The sequence below is a fragment of the Oryzias latipes genome, chromosome 3 (assembly GCF_053564925.1).
Source record: "Oryzias latipes strain Hd-rR chromosome 3, Olatipes_Hd-rR_3.1".
Taxonomy (NCBI): domain Eukaryota; kingdom Metazoa; phylum Chordata; class Actinopteri; order Beloniformes; family Adrianichthyidae; genus Oryzias; species Oryzias latipes.
In genome coordinates this window covers 21,046,073-21,064,176 of record NC_136239.1, presented here as the reverse complement: position 1 = coordinate 21,064,176, position 18,104 = coordinate 21,046,073, and the positions used below count along the sequence as shown (strand labels likewise).

The 18,104-nt window shown below is 41.5% G+C and overlaps 1 protein-coding gene across 1 annotated transcript in view; it reads left to right on the top strand.

The window, feature by feature from the left end:
* Window positions 1–18,104, top strand: part of galns (galactosamine (N-acetyl)-6-sulfatase) — a 20,869-nt gene extending 2,765 nt beyond the window's left edge. Inside the window, exons 5-14 of the mRNA XM_004067054.4 lie at window positions 924–1,067; window positions 1,810–1,876; window positions 2,872–2,999; window positions 3,097–3,236; window positions 3,331–3,434; window positions 6,700–6,842; window positions 8,342–8,444; window positions 13,157–13,278; window positions 17,170–17,287; window positions 17,550–18,104. Coding sequence (XP_004067102.1) covers window positions 924–1,067; window positions 1,810–1,876; window positions 2,872–2,999; window positions 3,097–3,236; window positions 3,331–3,434; window positions 6,700–6,842; window positions 8,342–8,444; window positions 13,157–13,278; window positions 17,170–17,287; window positions 17,550–17,636 — 1,156 coding nt within the window. The 3' untranslated portion in view covers window positions 17,637–18,104. The remainder of the gene's footprint in view (window positions 1–923; window positions 1,068–1,809; window positions 1,877–2,871; window positions 3,000–3,096; window positions 3,237–3,330; window positions 3,435–6,699; window positions 6,843–8,341; window positions 8,445–13,156; window positions 13,279–17,169; window positions 17,288–17,549) is intronic.

The window sequence follows — 18,104 nt, the reverse complement described above, 5'->3', positions numbered from 1 at the left end:
TGTGGGGATATTTAGAATATTTATCAAAGATTTGCTTACCCGTGTAGAGTTTCATTGTCATCTGCGATCACCTTAAGGGAGGTCAGGAAAATAGAAGGTACGATTATCGCGGATGTCTTAAGTGTATTGTAAAGTATTTGTTAGAATAATGTAAGTTACTCCACTCCAGTCGATAATAAGGTATAAGCCTACTGGTTCCTTACTCGCCACGCACAAATGCTGCAAGCACGGGGTGTACATGTCATTTGTAAGTGCACGTGAGATGCTACACTCCGCCTGCCTAATTTCCTTATTTCTAATAGCCAGGCTGCGTCCAAGGCGGACAATAGGAGCCTACATTTTTCACCTTAACAGCACTGACAGGCTCCTTACGCAGTGTGCAGGATTTGGGTGGGGTTGGAAAAAAAAAGAGAAATCTGCACAACATGCCTGTCTACCTACTTCAGCCTTACTTGCTCTTTATACATTTTGTATAAGTGGTTGATGTGACCTGGCACCAGCAGCATACCCTTAGAAAAAAATGTACTTTTCACTCTACGGGTTCACCGAGCGATCTACAACTTTGATAATTCGTGCGAGCCACCTCCATTCTCTGTATAGATTTGCCAATATTTTACCCACAGACAGAAAGTTCCAGAAAAGAGTGCAGCTAAAACCTGAATCTCCATTTTCAAAGGAAATTGTCGTTTTTTTGTAATGATTGCAAAAGCAGTTCTTCAGTCATTCATTTCTGATCAGTGTCCTTTTTTTTAAACGCAATGTACTTATGATGTGACTGAAAAACACAACTTTAAAACAGAATTTAATGTCAAACACGATAAGATAAGAAGACTGAGCCAAAAGAAACGGTCCTAAGAGAAAGGGTTTTGATAAAAAATGTGGATTCAGAGATATTCATGGTACTAACCTTTTTGTCACTTCAGGCATCTAGGCCACAGACCACAGTATCTTCCTCTGGAGAACGGTTTTGATGAATGGTTTGGTGCACCAAACTGCCACTTTGGTCCCTATAACAACACCGTCAGACCCAACATCCCTGTCTACAACAACTCTGAGATGCTTGGGAGGTAACAGGACACACACGCAGAAGCAGAGTAAAGTTTCAAATAAAAAAATAAATAAAAAGATTGTTACCCATTAATAGGTTAGCCATTTCTCTGGTTGTTCATCTGGATGAGACGCATCCCTTCACATCACTCCCCCCTATACTTCCCTGTACCAGCTGTGCTTGTGTATTCCATTTTCCGCCCATTTGTTTTCCCCTAAACAGCCATATGTGTATTCAGGGTCATTGGAACTGGCAGCCGGGCATGTTTTTCGCTTAGCCGTGGGTTTAATCAGCACTGCATACCTGGGCCCTTGACAGACATGCACACATATGCACGAATACGCACACAAACACACACACGCCCTCAAGAGACGGCAGGTTGCGTTGTCTGTGCGCAAGGACACCTGGAGGAAGTGAAGCATAGGAACGGGATTTCTGTCACTGCTTCTTCACGTCACGCTTCAGCAGCACCTTATAACAGTTCCCTCTGCTCGTCTTCACAGAGAGTCCCTCTCTCACAGAAAAATCCTGCAAACACAGTCAACAAGCTGGAAATTTACTTCCATTCTCTTGATAATCTTGTTTTACAGTCAGTGTAGGAGAAGATTGAAACTCCTGATGAAACTGCATGGTCAGGAAAATGATCTTTTGTGCAGATGGAAGAACAGAAGACTTCGTGTCGTGTTGTAAAGGCTATTTGAATCGATGATAGCTCACTGGTGGAGATGGTGCATGAAATCATGTCAGTTCTTGTTTTTCAGATACTTTGAGGAATTTAAGATAGATAAAAAGACCGGGGAGTCAAACCTCACACAGATGTATTTGGAGGTGAGTAAACTGTAAAAATACTACTTCCAGTACTTACTCAGTTACAAAGCTACAATATTATATTGATAAGGGGGTGATGGCTTTCAAAGAGGGGTATTGAGGCTATTCCAGGGAGGGGAAACAAAAAAAAAATCTTAAAAAATCTGTAGCACTCATTTTATTGGCACATATTCCCAAAGGGAGTTTCATATTTTTTCAAATTTCTTTTGTATATATATATATACATATATATTTATATATTATTTCAAGCTCTATGATCCCAGAATCTAACCAATAACAATCAAGGCCTCATTGACATTAAAACAGTTGAAAGAAGCTCCGATGAAGCATTTTATACAGGTAAAACGTTTTAAGCCTCCTAAGCTTTTCTATAGTCTTGCAAGGGTCTGTAATCCTTGCATTGAATATGATGTACTTGAATAAAAAAAAAGTCATTAACAGACGGTGTATTTAAAAAAAAGGGTTTTTATTCACTGCTCTTGAGTAAAGGTCCTGTTTTAAATGCTCTCCAAACAAAAAAACAAGGTGTTTGTCATTATGTACGTCTACCTGCTGAAGTGGATTTTGTACCTTGTTACAAGATGACACTTAATCACATTTTGCAGGCGTCAGCTCCTTTGAAGAACTTGTTAACAAGATGTAAGCAGTATTCTGAGACACACTGCCTCCTTGAAAAGTGTCACATCTCAGGGCGTTTAGGTGTGCATGTCAAGCTTTACTTTGTTTTAAAAGTCCTCAAGGCAACATTGCTTTTAGTTTTGCACTTTGTTGGAACCATGATCCAAAAGAAATGTTTCAATTCATGAAGTGATTTAGTGATCAGACGGCACAAATCTTTGTTAATCATATAGTCAACCCAAATTATATCAAAATGATATAATGAGACTGTGTAATTATATTTGCCTTACTTTTTTAAATCTCCCTGTATCTTGAAGGCTAACACAGAAAAAAAAAAGTGAAGGACATTGGGGTAAAAGTCTCTTCCATCTCTGTAGGCGGGTCTAGACTTCATAAGTCGTCAAGCTGAAGCCAAGCGGCCCTTCTTCCTCTACTGGGCAGCTGATGCTACTCACTCCCCCGTTTATGCCTCCAAGCCCTTCTTAGGGAAGAGCCAGCGAGGCCGGTAAATGTTCCGTTATTGACCCTTTATGGACACGCTGTTTAGAAGTTTAAACCACAACTTTATGCGTTTATGTTGGTTCATGAACTTTGAATTACAGCTATGGAGATGCAGTAATGGAGCTGGACTACAGCGTTGGTCGGATCTTGACGAAGCTGCAACGTCTAGGCATCGACAACAACACTTTTGTCTTCTTCACCTCAGACAACGGGGCAGCTCTGATGTCTGGCCCAAATGAAGGCAGGAACAATTGTTTTTTTTCTTTCTTTTTCTCTTCATTGAGGCAGTGTATCGTTCGATGAGTAGAAAGATGTTTTTCTGTCTGGATCATCAGGTGGAAGCAACGGGCCATTCCTCTGTGGGAAGGAAACCACCTTTGAGGGGGGCATGAGAGAACCTGCCATTGCCTGGTGGCCTGGACGCATCAAAGGAGGCACTGTACGGCCGACTGTGTTTGAAAGCTTTTAGCAAGTGAACCCTAGACAATACAAGATAGTGGTTCAGCAGCATGCAGACGAGGTTTAACCAAGCATCCAGAGCTCTTTGTAGTTCTGTTACAGTTATAGTTCTGTAGTTCTCTTTGAAAAAGGAAAATTGGTCAGAGAACTTTGATTCACACTTTCAGTAAAGGCATAATTATTTCACATAATCTTTTTTGTTTGATCGTGTATCACCTCAGTGGGATCCCTTAACGACAAGCAGCTTTCTAAAAAAAAAATGCAATTGAACTCCAGAATCTGAACTGTGATTTCGGCCACGAAGCGTGTGGCCAACCCCCCGCCCCCCGCAAGTCTTTCCTCAAATATTTTTGCCTTGAATTAATGCCCCAAGTCTCTTATTTTCCATCCCATTCCCCAGTTTAACCCCCCACACACACTCCGCGATCCCATAAGCCTGTGCGTTCAGCAAATGACTTTTAATTGTATTAGGGCCAGCTGTGACACGGGGCTGTGACGCAAAGGGATTTTGTGGAGGAGCAAGCGGAGGCTGCAGTTTGCAGTAAGCCTTGCCCCTGGCTCATCTCACAGGGTTGTGCTGGGGCCTGATAGCGCAGCAGAGTAGTGAGGGAGAGGGGGATTGGGAGCGTCTTAAGCAGCTAATCTGTTTGTGTGTTTGCTGAGGTTGGATTGAGCTGTAATGAGGACTTCAGTATCTGAATATGCCAGGCGCTCAGGATAAAGGAATGGGTAAGGGGAAGGAGTGGGGGCGATGGTGGGGGTGTTTTTTTTTTTTTTTTTTAAGGGAAGGAAGCAAGGAAAGACTTGAAAAAGGTGGCTGTTGTACAGAGCAGAAAGAGAGGAGCGCAGTGCTAAAGACACAGGTACTGGCACACTGTGAGGAATGCTGCTGTGCTGGCAGGGCTTTGCAGCACCTGTGCCATGTCACGACTGACTAATGTGCTCTGTGTTCGTGTGCACGGCTGCATGATTACTGGCTAGCCTGACAGATAACCTTCTAGTTACTTCTACCAATGCAGACCACCATAAAGGACAAATTTAGGCACACTTGTTACTTAGCTTTGGGAAATCTGTCTGAAGTGTTTTGGTGAAGCTCTGCTGGGCCATTCATGGTGACAAACCTGCTTTGTTGGAGCTCCTGCACCGAATTTATAGATTTACATGTTTTTTTAAGAGGTTGAGACACAACTTTGCCCTTTTTTTTAACCCCTCTGGTGTTTGTTGATCTGTGCTTTGGGAAGCTCATAATCTTTTTAAGGTTTTTGATGTAAAACAAAATTTGAATTTCAACATATTTTGTTCACCGTTGTGGTATTATAATAATGTTTATTAGTTAAGCACAAAACAAAAAGAAGTTATCAGGCTTGTTTGGATTTAAATATCAATAAACTGATATTTAAAGACTCACTCTGAGGAAAATTGTGTTTTTTTTAAGATGTTCTTGTGGCATTTTTCTCATGATGGAGGCCAAAATGAACCTCAAAATTGCATTTCTGAGTATTGTTTTATTCAAATCGTTGTGAATCAGGAGCAGACAAAAAAGCTTGTAGGTGTGACATAGAACCTTCAGTCGCATGCCACAAGCTCCCTACTCTGTTCTATTCTGATGCATTCACTTGCAGGCAACTAGATCCATGTACATCTTTGTTTTCCTCGTCTGAGCTGGCATCTGGTTTAAAACTGTACGGCTGGATGGCTCCAATATTGGTCACCATTTTTGTTGCACCAGTAATGTTAGGCTGGGGTTGTGAGGGGCTGTAAGCTAGCGAGAGACTGTAAATATATATAGGGATGATGGGAAACTGAGAGGTGAATTTCCACTGAACTCCTGCTGCTCTGCAGAAACTATGTCCTAGAAAATGACACAGTTTATACGATTTTGGAGGGGAAAAAAGGCATAATCTTAATTAAAAGACCACTGGGAACACTCTTACAAAGACGATTGGAGTGGGACTTTAAGAGGAAAAATGGGCATGTGCTGGAATGAAGGTGCATGGCTGGTCAGATTCAGTGTTTGGAGGGGAGCGGGTTGATGAGGATGATGATGAGCTGTGGTTGCTGTTGGATGGGGAGTTGGGTGGTCTGTCAGGCTCACCACATTGTGGAGCATCACAATCCCTTTTGTTGGTTTATCAGCGGCGAACACACGGGCAGAGTGAAAAGAAATGGGGATAGAAACATCTCTGATAACCAGCATTGCAACACAGAGAGAAACGAGACAGTGAGAATGCAGCTTTTACAAAGAGTGATGAGTTGGACAAAAAAAAAAAAGAGGAAGGAACAAAGGGTGATGAAAGGCGAGGTTCAGTGCAAGCTGCAGACCTGTTATGGAGCTAATACTGGAAGGACATCATGAGATAAAGTTGTCTGTCTGGCTGGTTAGAGTTTGAAAGTTTAGGCTTTTTCTTGCGGCGGTTATTGCCAACTAAATGTCAGAACAGCTTCTCTTTTTTTGGTTGTCGTCTGATCTTCTTTATTGGTCGGTGTGTCAGTTTAAGTGCAGCTTAAAAAAGTGGAATGAAGTGAATGTGTGAAAGAGAGGGGGTATTGATGTGCAGATAGATCATGGAATGCATTGCAGAGCTTTTCTTTTTTTTTTTTTTACTGCGGCTACTTCTTTGGATACAGAAGGAAAGGGGGGAATTTATTTCCATACTCTGGAGTGCGTGCACGTCCGCGTGCGTGGGGGCTGCCGATAGGAGCACAGCGGCACATGGCGGTGCAGCTGCAGAGGCCTGATAGCGCTATCTGATTGTGAGCGTGCCGTCTCCCTCTAAGGCTCGCTCAGGAGAGAATGGAACTGAAGATCAAGGATGACAGCGAAAAAATGGCATTTTATCTGAAAATAGTTCAAAGTTTATAAATAAAATAAAGCTTTTCACTGCAACTGGGAGAAGGAGATAAAACACCGGCTCGCTCCAGCTCCAGCTTCAGCAGTCTGCTTGCCCGGTCCGTGTCCTTTCCCTACATCCTTTCCTGTTTTCTGTCAACCCCCCTTACAAAAAAAAAAAAAAAATCACATTTAAGACGGAAAGACATTTTGCGGTTTTGATAGTAAACCTGCATACAGCGATTAGAGGGACTAAATGCATCTATTCACCTTTCATATAGAGTTTAATACAGAGTGGGAGGTTTTTGTAAAGTTGTCATGGCTCCTTATCTCTTCAAAATTGCATGCATTGCATGAAATAGCAGATATTTTTGTTATTTGTGGTTGTACTCTTAAAGCCTCTACTATCATGCAGGTGAGTTTCCAGCCTGCCAATGTCATGGATCTGTTTACCACCAGCCTGGCTCTCGCCGGCATCGGTCCTCCTGGTGACCGAGTTCTGGATGGACTGGACCTGACGCCTGTCCTGTTCAACCACTCCCATACTCTCCAAAGCAGGTGAAGGCAGTTTTTACCCACATTCATGCTTGAACATCCAGACTGAAGTTGGATCTTGGTGGTTGGAGTGCTACTTCAGTGATCATTACCACTTTAGGCAATAAGGTGGAGCTGAAGATGAACCGATGAAATGATTTCTGCACCTAATGGAACCCTTTGAACATGAGTTAGAGCAGGAAGAAACTGGGCTGCCTTTTCAGATGGCTTTTGCACCAGGAAAGTTTTCAATTCAACTGGATGCAGTATGCTACAAGTTTTGCAGTTCGGTTAGGTTTTTTAAAGTTTACCAGGACTGAAAGCAAACCTTTAAATATCACCTACCTTATTTTAGGAGCACTACTGCCTACCAGAATAGAAAAGAAAACTTTCATATACTGAGAAACATCTCAACCTAGTCACTACAACTTTCAACTTTTGCATCTTCACATTCACACCTAGGGACAAATTAGACACCCAGATTAACCTATGAAGCATGCTTTTGGACTGTGGGAGGAAACTGGAGTGCCCGGAGAAAACCCATGCATGCAAGGAAAACACGCTCCACACAGAAATGTCCAGGCCAGTATTCGAACCAGGGCCTTCTCGATGTGAGACGAGAGCTCTATATGGCTTCCTCCCATTGGTTCCCTTCTGCTCTTTGGTCCTCTGTGTGGTCCTTGTGCGTTAAGGGAACATTCACACTGGCAGGTTTGATTTGCACCAGGGATTGCTGGTTCCAAACGTCTACTTTTTCTGCAAATGAAAGCTGACCTGAATGCTGGTGCAGACCAATCATGTGAATTCTGGTCCCCTTGAAAGTCGGGGTCTCCCTTCTGAGACGGTCTTGTACAACCATGCGGTTTCACTTTTCAATTTTGGGGTTCCCTAGGAGTCCCCCTGCTGGCCACACAGAGGACTCCTCTGAGGGTCAAGTGTACAGAGACATTCTGTCAAATGCATGAAACAAATTTAGTTAAAACTGAACAGGATAGAAACAAGTTAAATTAAAAGAATAATTGAAAAATATGTTTAAAAGGACTTTGCAAATGGACACCAGCACCTTTGTGTCTGTTTTGATGGCAAAGTTTTGCAACCTTCTGACTCAAAGCTGACAATTAATTGAAAAAATAAACACATTTCATTTGAGAACACCACATATCAACTCCTAATTAGAGGGGTTGACAAAATGAAGTGTTGTAGTGGAAGAATGAAAACACATTTTCAGGAAATTGTAACCTCTTGTTCTTTTTCTTTCCCGACTCTGACAGTAATGAGAGTAAAAAACTTTTTCACATAACATTGTTACTTGTCCAGAAGGGGAATTGAGTTTCGAGGTGTCTTGGTAATTGTGGATCATGCTGAAACCTAAGATACCTTCTTTAAATAACTAACTATATGTGAAATCCCACAAGCACAAGAAATGTTTTTCAGTGCTATTTTCTGCTTTAATAAAGTATTGACATTTCTGATGATTCTAATAAAAAAAAAGAGCATGTTTTCACCCTATCTGTTCACAACAGGCCAATCTTCTTTTACCGCGGGAATGAGCTGATGGCTGTGAGGCTTGGACAATACAAGGCACATTACTGGACCTGGAGCAATTCATGGGAGGAGTTCAAACAGGTAAGATTCCCGTTTGACCCTACAAGCCTGTCCCAGGCTGGCACTGCCACGTTGTACTCTTTTGTCTTTCCTAATCTCATTCAAGCACACAAACACTTTGGCTGTTGTTGGTGTTATCTTCAAAATGGCTCATCAGTTGACTGCTGTGTACATCAGAGTGTAATGAATATTAATGAAGAACCCCCACAAGAGCGAACCTGCATCATTCATCAAACAGTTGACTTGTTTGTTCAAGCTCCGGTGGAAATTTTCTCCTCCATTTACATATCGTCATCCCCTGCTTGTTCTTTTTAGCATCATGGAGCTAAGCTATTCTGTAATTAAATCAACTCGGTATGGATTAAATGCATCAGGAGAAACGGGAGAGCTGACACCTGAGAGGCAAGAGAGTTTGTGCTTCAATTTTCGTCTCTTTTCTCCCCTCTGCCCACAAAACTCCATCTCTCTGTCCGCCCTGCATGGCTATGTGTTTTTCTTGTGATCCAGTTTGTTTTATGCCCCATCGGTCGCTTAAATTACTCTCTCCTTCAGGACCGCTGAATCAATAGCAGCCTCCTTTATCAACTCATGTGAACTGAAGTGGAACTTCACAAATAATGGCGTCTGATTGCTTCTGAGTTGCCTATCGATTGGTGTGTGTGTATGTGTGTGTGAACATGGGAGAGAGCATGAGGGAGAACAGGAGCATAGACATTTGTTTCTCCACAAATAGGTGCAAACAGTGTACGCTGTTGATTCTCTACAATGGAAAGTTAAATGTCCAGTGTTCTTGGTGGCATCATGGTCCTTAAACTGTCCTTGAGTGTGTGTTGCTCTCATGCACAGATGCTTGATTTTGCTCAAAATTTCAAGCCACTAAGAAACATTTTAACTTCTGAGTAATAAAATACACAGGATATTTGATATTCACTAGTTCCATATATGAAGCAAATGTTGAAGTTCTTATTCATCGTTCTTCAGCTCAAACCGCTTTGACATAGTGTTTTATCCTGGGCATGTTCATCACTTATATAAAAAATAGCACAAACGTTTGTCTAAAATGATCTTTATTAGCTTTTTCATACTTCATATACATTGTTGTGCAGATTCCTTCTTAGTATGAGTTTATTTTAAGATCCCTGTTGAAACAACATGCCAAAATCTGACTACTATATACAGCAACTACATACCCTTTCTAAAAAAAGTCAATATCATTAAAAAGTGTATTTGTTTCCATATTTTCATTCAAAAAATTAAAGTGACTTAAAATATAGATTTGTGGTCTGCTGTTTAATTTTTTTAATGATTTATTTGTTCATTTTTACATGTATTTTACATAAATTGGGGTTCCCACTGCTTTTGAGTGTGGGTCAACAGAGGAAACGTCTAAATTTGGTCGAGGAGAAGGAATATTGGACTGTTGGTCTGTGGTCCAAGGTCCTGTTTTGTGATGAAAGTAAAGTGTGCCTTTCATTTGAAATTGGAGGAAGACTGGTGAGAAGCAGAACCCAAGCTGCTGTCACGATTTTGGCTGCCATGTCCAGCGCTGTAGTTGCTGTGTTGGTAAACTCTGCTTACCTCAATCCAAAATTACTGCAACAGTCTAGCAGAACGTTCTAGAGACTTAATTATTCCTTGATGGAGATGCAGATTTCACCGTCCAGCAGGACTTATTCCGTGCCCACACTATTGAAGTATTATTTTGGAAAAAAACATTTTTTTTGATTGATTTTTATGTGATCATAGTTTTTTGTCTTTATCTTTTTGCGAAAACTGAGAAGAACATGGGGATTTCTCCACAGTTTTCTACTTTTCTGAAATCCTGTTTTGTGAGTTTTATGCGGGTGAAACCCAATTAATGGAAAAAATAAAGATATAAATACTTGAAATCAATTAAACATTTGGCCTCAAATGTCAATTTAATGACATTTTAATTTTTTTGAGCTGAAATTATGGAAACATACACATTTTTCTATGATATTCAGATTTTTGGAAAGAGTCTGTATAATATCTATATGAATAAAACAGGTGTCATAATATAGGAAAGATGTGAGATTATAGCCGAGGTATGAGAAGTGTTATGCATAATAGTAGGTCAAACAAGAAGAATATAAGGCATTTCATGACAAATACTTAAACTGTCCTTTAAATCGTGGACACAGTTTGGGCTGTTTTGGACGTCTAGGCTGTAATAATTTCATGTTTGTGTTACTATCAGCATTTATTTCAAAAGTCCTCAGTCATTCACACTACTCCTCATGTGCCGTACAGCTAAATAGACATTTAGGAACGCACTCTTGTCAGGCCGGATTTCTGTTTTGACAGGTTGACTCTGATTTTAGTTGAAGAAGGAAAAGATGATGTGCATCTCCGTAGTGTTTCTGTGTGAGATTTCATCTGAAGCGAGTTAGTTCCAGACAGCAAAACTTCTTTTTATTGTTTAAAAAAAAGACATTGTGGACGTAGCTGTGTAGCCATTTACTAAACCCTCTTTATTACTGCTCAGGGTCATGAGGGGAAAGTATCTGTATCAAGCAGAATTTTAGTCTGGGTCACACATATGGGAATAAAATTTTGTCCTTCCTGTTAATGAAAGAAAAACCTCACAATGCTCACTAAAGTAATTTAAAACTAATATTAGTAATAATAATTTACTGAAAACTCAATTTTACTTAAAAAACATCCACACACAAAAATCAAGCAATGATGTTCCATCTCTTTACTTTTCTTCTTCTTTTGAGAATTCTTATTTTTAAAGTAAAGGACTTCTTGTCTCCTTTAGAAGCCAGTGGTGACCATGAAGTAAACAAGCGTTCTATGAAAATATATCTGCTTTTATTTAAAGAATTTCTATCAACTGTTACCCCTCCACCCCCACCCCTCTCATATTTTGCAGGAAACCTACTTTTACTGTTTCAGCTCCATTTCACTGTTCACTGAGTTGGAACTAATTCATCTTGTATATACGGCTTGGCAGTGTATTCTTGCAGGTTAGAGGATGGTGTCTGCAAGATAAATCTGAGGAAGTCTGTGATTTTAATTGAACAGAGAGAGCCAAAGAAAGAGCTATATGGTCTGTTCTCTCTTAGCGTGTGCTGGTAGAAAATTGTAATTTATGTCACAGTTGTTTCAGTTAAAAAACGTTGCTATTTTGGATTCTTAGATACACAAAACGATCCCTCATAATTATGGATTTCCTCCTTAAAAATCGGGCCCTAAGGAGAGCGTTTTTCCCATGTTTCCTACATCTTATCTTGTCACAACTTGTGCTCCAGTCTGAAAGCAGCTTCTCTGTATCCATACTGTTAATGTCATGCGAGATATGAAGCTGTGGCTGCAGTATCTTGGGGACAAGTATGGGAGTTGATGTGCGCAGCGGGCTTTCTCTGAGCCAAAGACTTTCTCCATCTCTCTCTGTGTCTGCATTTCTAAGCTGTTGGCTTCAAAAGACAGGACAAGTCCTGGATCAGTGGAAGCCTCGCTGTACGGGGGGTAAATAAATCTCGTCTCTCTGCTTTTCTGTCCTCTCTATATGTATTTTCAGGTGCTCTGATGAGTGATCTCAGAGGGGGGGCGGCCCCACTCCCTTACAGATGAATGCTTTTCCAAAATTAGTTTTGCTCATCAAAAAGTGTGTTTGTGTACAAGGAGAGGGGAGCCCCTTCTAGAGTGTGTGTGGGTGTGTGTGTGTGTGTGTGTGACTCAATCAGACTGCGATCACTGCCAGCCTCCTGAGAGAGGAGTCGCAGAGCGGGAGCAGAAAGATGAAAAGGAGGCAGCAAAAGTCTGAATGATTCCAAACGCTTCCCGGTGCAGCAGATTGAGCAAAACAGATTGGAGGACAATATGCGTGTGCACCATGTGACAATGGGTATTTAGCTCCCAGCAGCAGGTGGCTGGAAGCAGAACACTCAGATTTGAGTGTACTTTCCTTAAGCTGCACAGTCATTGTTTGTGTGCATTTTAGCTGAAGTCTGGAAAACAAAGTGACAAAATCGTGTCAGATTTCTTCCCGTTTACTCTCTTAACTTTGCTGCAAAAAGCTGCTTTTTAAATCTGTCTGACCACAAAAGGCTTTGAAATCGCTGCCAGGTTTGTGGTCTGTGTTTTAAAGTATAATTATAAATCAAACATTTAATACGATGACACATCTCTTTTATTGCCGTATAAACTATGCTTGAACTGCAGAGTATTTCTTTTCTTTCTTTTAAGTTTTACCTCTTGCATTTGTAAGCAGATCTGCTCAAGTGAGCAGCATGACAGGTATGAAATTATTTCTATTTTGATTGTAATTGACCTTCAAGCACGCTGGCTCATCATAAACTGATTTACAGTTTCTAATTGGTGTCCTAGTGTGAGCTAAGTTTGCCCAAACTACTCTTGAAATAGAAAGCTATGAAGAAAAGCAGGCTGCCTAACACAGAGAAGGCCCTCGTTCGAATCCCGGCTGGGACCTTCCTGTGCGGAGTTTGCATGTTCTCCCTGTGCATGCGTGGGTTTTCGCCTGGCACTCGGGCTTCCTCCCACAGTCCAAGGATATGCTTCATAGGTGCAACTGGTGTCTCTAAATTGCCCTCAGCTGTGCATGTATTTGTGAGAATGTGACCCTGCAGGGGTGGCTTCAGGAGCCCCCGTAACCTCAAAAGGGATGAAGCAGGTTCTCAAGATGGATGGATGAATGCTGTATCCTATTTTGTATTTCTTTAACATTTGCTTTCTTGCTGTTCTTTTAGGGTGTAAACTTTTGTCCTGGGCAGGAGGTCGCCGGTGTGACCACCCATGAACAAAAAGAGCACACTCAACAGCCAATCATTTTCCACTTGGGGCGGGACCCTGGAGAAAAGTACCCTCTGAGGTCAGTTTCCTGGAAAGTTCAGCCCCATTTTCGGAGATAAGAATCAGCAAGTAAAGAGAACGAAGTGTCTCAGATAGATTAAAAATAAATAAATAAAAAGCTCTGGAGCAGTACAAAATGAATGAATCGATGCGGCTATGAAAAAGACGCTGAAGGATTGATCCACTCAGTGAGTGCATGATTACACCTGGCTTTTTGTGACTGAAAACAGCTCTTTAATGATCGCTTTCTTGGACCTTCACCCTCAAGCGGGCCGCTTGCGGGTTAAAATTGCAGGATAAATTGTCCAGGTCTAAATTTGAGAGCGGCTGCTGTTTAATGTATTTGGCGTCTGCCTCCGACGCAACGAGAGTTAAGAATCACTCTGAGGGTATCGACGCTGGAGGACACACTGACAGCCAAGAATAAAGTAAACCTGTTACTAAACAAGGGTGCAGACATGCATTGTGCCTCCCTGTGCACTTTAAATACAGAATATTAAAGCAATCTAAAAAAAAAACAGCACTGTAGGGGTCCCTGAGTAATGCATTAAGATAATCCCTGAACGCTTTGATGAAACTATTCTTTTTTTGTGTGCTTTCTGGCTCCCTCCTGGCAGAAAACCTCCTCCACTGACCTTTCCTTTCTGCTTCTGTGTCTTTCACATTCTTTGCTGCAGCCTTATCTCCATCTTTGCTTTCGGCTCAAACTCTTTTCTGAAGTGAGATTGGTTGATAAATCATTCATGTTGTTTTTCTTTTGCCTTAGTGTTCACTCATAAAAAAAAAAAAAAGGATGAGGAAGAAAAAAAAATCAGAAGAATGAATCACTATGTAGCCATTTTTTTTTTACTTGTGGAGAGATGCCTTCTTGTCTTTGTTTCCAAGGTTACCGTCCTTTACATCTCGACCGTCCCCCTTCACTTATAATGCACCGACCAACTTTGGTATACTCCCTTATCCTCTCCAACTTTTATTCAGGTCTCGTCTCCTCAAAACTGATGTCGCTCTGCCCCCCACCCCACCCCCTTCATGCCTGTGCGTTCACGTGTGTCCCCGTGCTCTTAGATCCACCAGCTGGACTGGCTGCCCGGCCATCATTAATACCTGTCAACACCTAAAGAGCCATTTAAGATGATGTAGGGCCTGCCTGAACACATACCTTCAATACTGTCGCGTGCCGCGATACAACAAAGAACACACACAAGCAGCACCAACCCACAGTTGAGCGCAGTCGTCCAGAGGAGCTCGGTGCCCTAAGTTTCTCTTAGTTAACTCTCTGTGCAGTAATGATTTTAACATTCCACGTTTTCATCAGAGCATGGGACACTCATAGCTTTTCTCCGTCAGTGCTGAATGGAAGACGGACACTGACCTGGCCTAACGCGGTGAGACGGCTGCAGATTGCTGAGAGCTAATGCACCGAGATTAACACGTCTTGCTTTCTCGCCAGCCACCCCGGCTCGTGTCCCCAGAGCCGCTGCTCATTGACAGCGCAGGCCCAGCTTTGACACTGCAGGCAGCCTAACACAGTCTGGCCTCATCTGCTGCCTGCCACCAAGCTCTTGTATCTCCAATCAATAGTCCTCACCGGAGTGCTCAATTTCCACCAGGGTGGAGAAGCTGGGGAAGGGGAGGGGTGGGCAGGACAGATGTATTTGATTGTCTCCTCAGTTCCCCCACCTTCTGCTTACTGTGTGGCTGTTTGAAAATCTGTGTGTGTGTGTGTGTTTGTGTTCCAGCAATAGTGTTATGAATCAGTAATCAGAGCGGTGACACACCTGAGCAATGCCCTCATCCCCCTTGGGTGCCATACATTATAAATCAAAAGACTCCATTTGCATAAGGCCTGCTTATTATTCCAGATTTTGCCTCTTCGCACGTAAGCTAAGGGTTATAATTATGATAATGAGCCGTGCTGACTGTGAGCTTTTCATTTGCCGGATGCAGGGAGGGCATAAACAAATGATATTATTAGTTTTTGATTTAGAGGTGTGCACTGTTCGGTTTCCAGTGCATAGACAAAACAACGGCAAAACTTTTGGCAACTTTCTCAGGGCGCGCTTCACTTGCACACACTGGTGTGCAGAAATTCCACTCCTGCAACAGTCCGATAAATCTCTGCACCTTTCTTTTATTAAGCTGCTTCATCACAAAATGAGCCCCGGCGGAGAATAAAACACCCCCAATGCTGATCGAGATCAGGCAAGAAGCAGAATTTGCAGGAGTTGAGTTAATCGGAGAGTTCGACTTTTAACCAGCTGTATTGTTGCCTATTAAAATGGATCCCAATGAATTATGACAATTGTGGCACATGAGGGGAGAGACTAATTGCAGGCAGCACACCACCAGTCATATAATTGTAGGGGAAGTAAAGAGTGAGAATGGAGGAAAGGAGCAGGTGTTGGCTGATGGAGGAAGCCTTGCTGCCCTGTGGGAGATCTAAGAGGGAGGGTAGGTGTGAGCTGGACAGGGCCTGGGGTTATTACTCTAATTGACACTTCACCTCACACACATGCACATGTTCCCCAGGGGCCAATCAAAGGGTTGGCTTTGCAGTGGAGGGATGGATGGAAGACTGGCACAGGTGCTGCTGGCAAATGTATCAGGGGTGTAATTGCACTGCTGATATTTGTCTATCCCTGTGTCACGCCACCAGACGCTCACTTCCCCACAATACACACACACTTACACACTTGCACGCCGCCCATTAACCCTACAGGTCCTATTGAGAGCAGCGTTCCTTTGAAAGCCTTCAGGGCCCCTGTGTTTTACACTCTGAATATAATAATGCACAGAGGTGCTCGGGCTCACTGCTGTCCAACAGCAGTAATTGAGAGACGGGGGATGTGATGGGGGTTACAGTTCACCCCTGCTGAGTTTGCTGCAATAGATTTGGCCAGAGTGGACAACCTGTTTGTGTTTCTGTGCTGTTAGAGACGGCATACATCATGCAGAGTCAGGCTTCTGCATTAGCTCGATATATATTCAATATGGACTTTTGTTGTGTCCAACTTACCTAAGAAATAAACCAAAAAGAAAAATATTAAAACTGTATTTCCATGTATTTCAAGTCCCACACCCATCATATTTTGATCTAAAGCGTTTCCATTGGTCCTTTAATAACTATTATGCCGTTTTTGTTGTTTTCTAGGACATAGTTTCTGCAGAGCGGCAGGAGTTCATTAGGAATTCGCCTCTATGATGTGGGTGAAACCTTGGGGTGGGGTAAACCCGCCCCCTTGCCCATCACCGATCTATTTACATGCTCTCCCGCTAGCTTACAGACCGTCAAAACCCCAGGCTAACTTAAGTGGCGCAAAAAAAGTGGAATAAAATATTGGAGCTATTTAGCCGTACAGTTTTAAGTCAGATCCCAGCTCAGACGAGGAAAACAAAGACGTACATGGATCTATTTGTCTGCAAGCGGATGCATCAGAAAGGAGCGGACCAAAAGTTTGTGGTTCGCATGTGTTTTTTATGTCAAAACTACAAGCTTATTCCAACAACACTTTTTCGTCTGCTCCTGATTCACAGTGATTTGAATAAGAAATACTCAAAAGTGCAAATTTTAACCTAATTTTCTTTACATCTGTCCTTCATCAGAAAAGTGCCACAAGAACATGTTAAAAAAAAACACCATTTTCATTGGATTGGCTCTTTAAGTTAGAGGTGCAAATACTAAAGTACGAGTTTAATAAAACAATTTTTATGTTATTGTGAAAACAAAATAAAGTATATAAGTACTGAACAATTTTGTACAGTTAATTTTTTAACTTGGAATTTACTGTCTCTATTTAGACTCCAGCGCTCCAGTTGTTTTGTAAAAACTAGAATCTTTGTTATTTTATTGAACAGATTGATAAATTACCAATCCTATAACTCAAATAATGTATTTTGCATGTCTTTGCAGTGTTTTGAGTAAGGAGTACCAGGATGCTTCAAACTGGATCTCTATTGTGGTGCAGAAGCACAAGGAAACTTTGGTCCCTGGAATGCCCCAGCTTAACATGTGTGACATGGCAGTGATGGTGAGTTTCACATTACTGTTGGAAAATTTTTATTTTCAAACAAATATCCTATCATTCTCAATTTTTGTCAGAATTTTTAAAAAGATTGCAGTTTTTAAAGTGCTTTCAGGATGCTTTTTTTTTACAGATTTCAAAACAGGCAACTGCCTTTCTCTGTATTTAATCATGTGATAATACTGCCACCTAGTGGTCAGTAAAAAAATCATACTCAGATGAAATATGTACTTAATTTTCTTCTGTCTTTCTCTTTTCTGTTTTGTAGAATTGGGCGCCTGCTGGCTGTGAGAAGTTAGGAAAGTGTTTGAAAGTTCCTAAGTCTGAACCCTGGAAGTGTGACTGGCCTCACTAGGGCAAAAGCAGAGAACGAAGATCTTAAAAGGAAAACTTGATGACAAAAAGAGGAGAAATTAGTTCACATTAAAGTAATTACATGTTAATTTGCATTTAATTTTGCATTTTTGTTATTTGCAGAGCAACCTCTCTTTTCAGTCTACACTTCATAAAATTGGGAAAAAGGGAAAAATTGGCCCTTTTATTCTGAATATTCGATTAGGTTCAAACTTTGTAAAAAGATTTTTCATTTACCCTGCGACAGACTGGTGAACTGTCCAGGGTGTCCCCTGCCTTCCCTCACAAGTGGCCGGGATAGGCTCCGGCATTTTTCATTTACTTTTTACTTTTTTCCCTAAAGATTTTTTATTTTTTAATAAAATGAATTCATAAAATCAAAGCTGCATTAACACCTTCATTTTTGTTTTGTGTTTTATTTTTGCATATTCTTTCTTAAAAAATAAAAGCTGCTGCATAATAAGAAAAA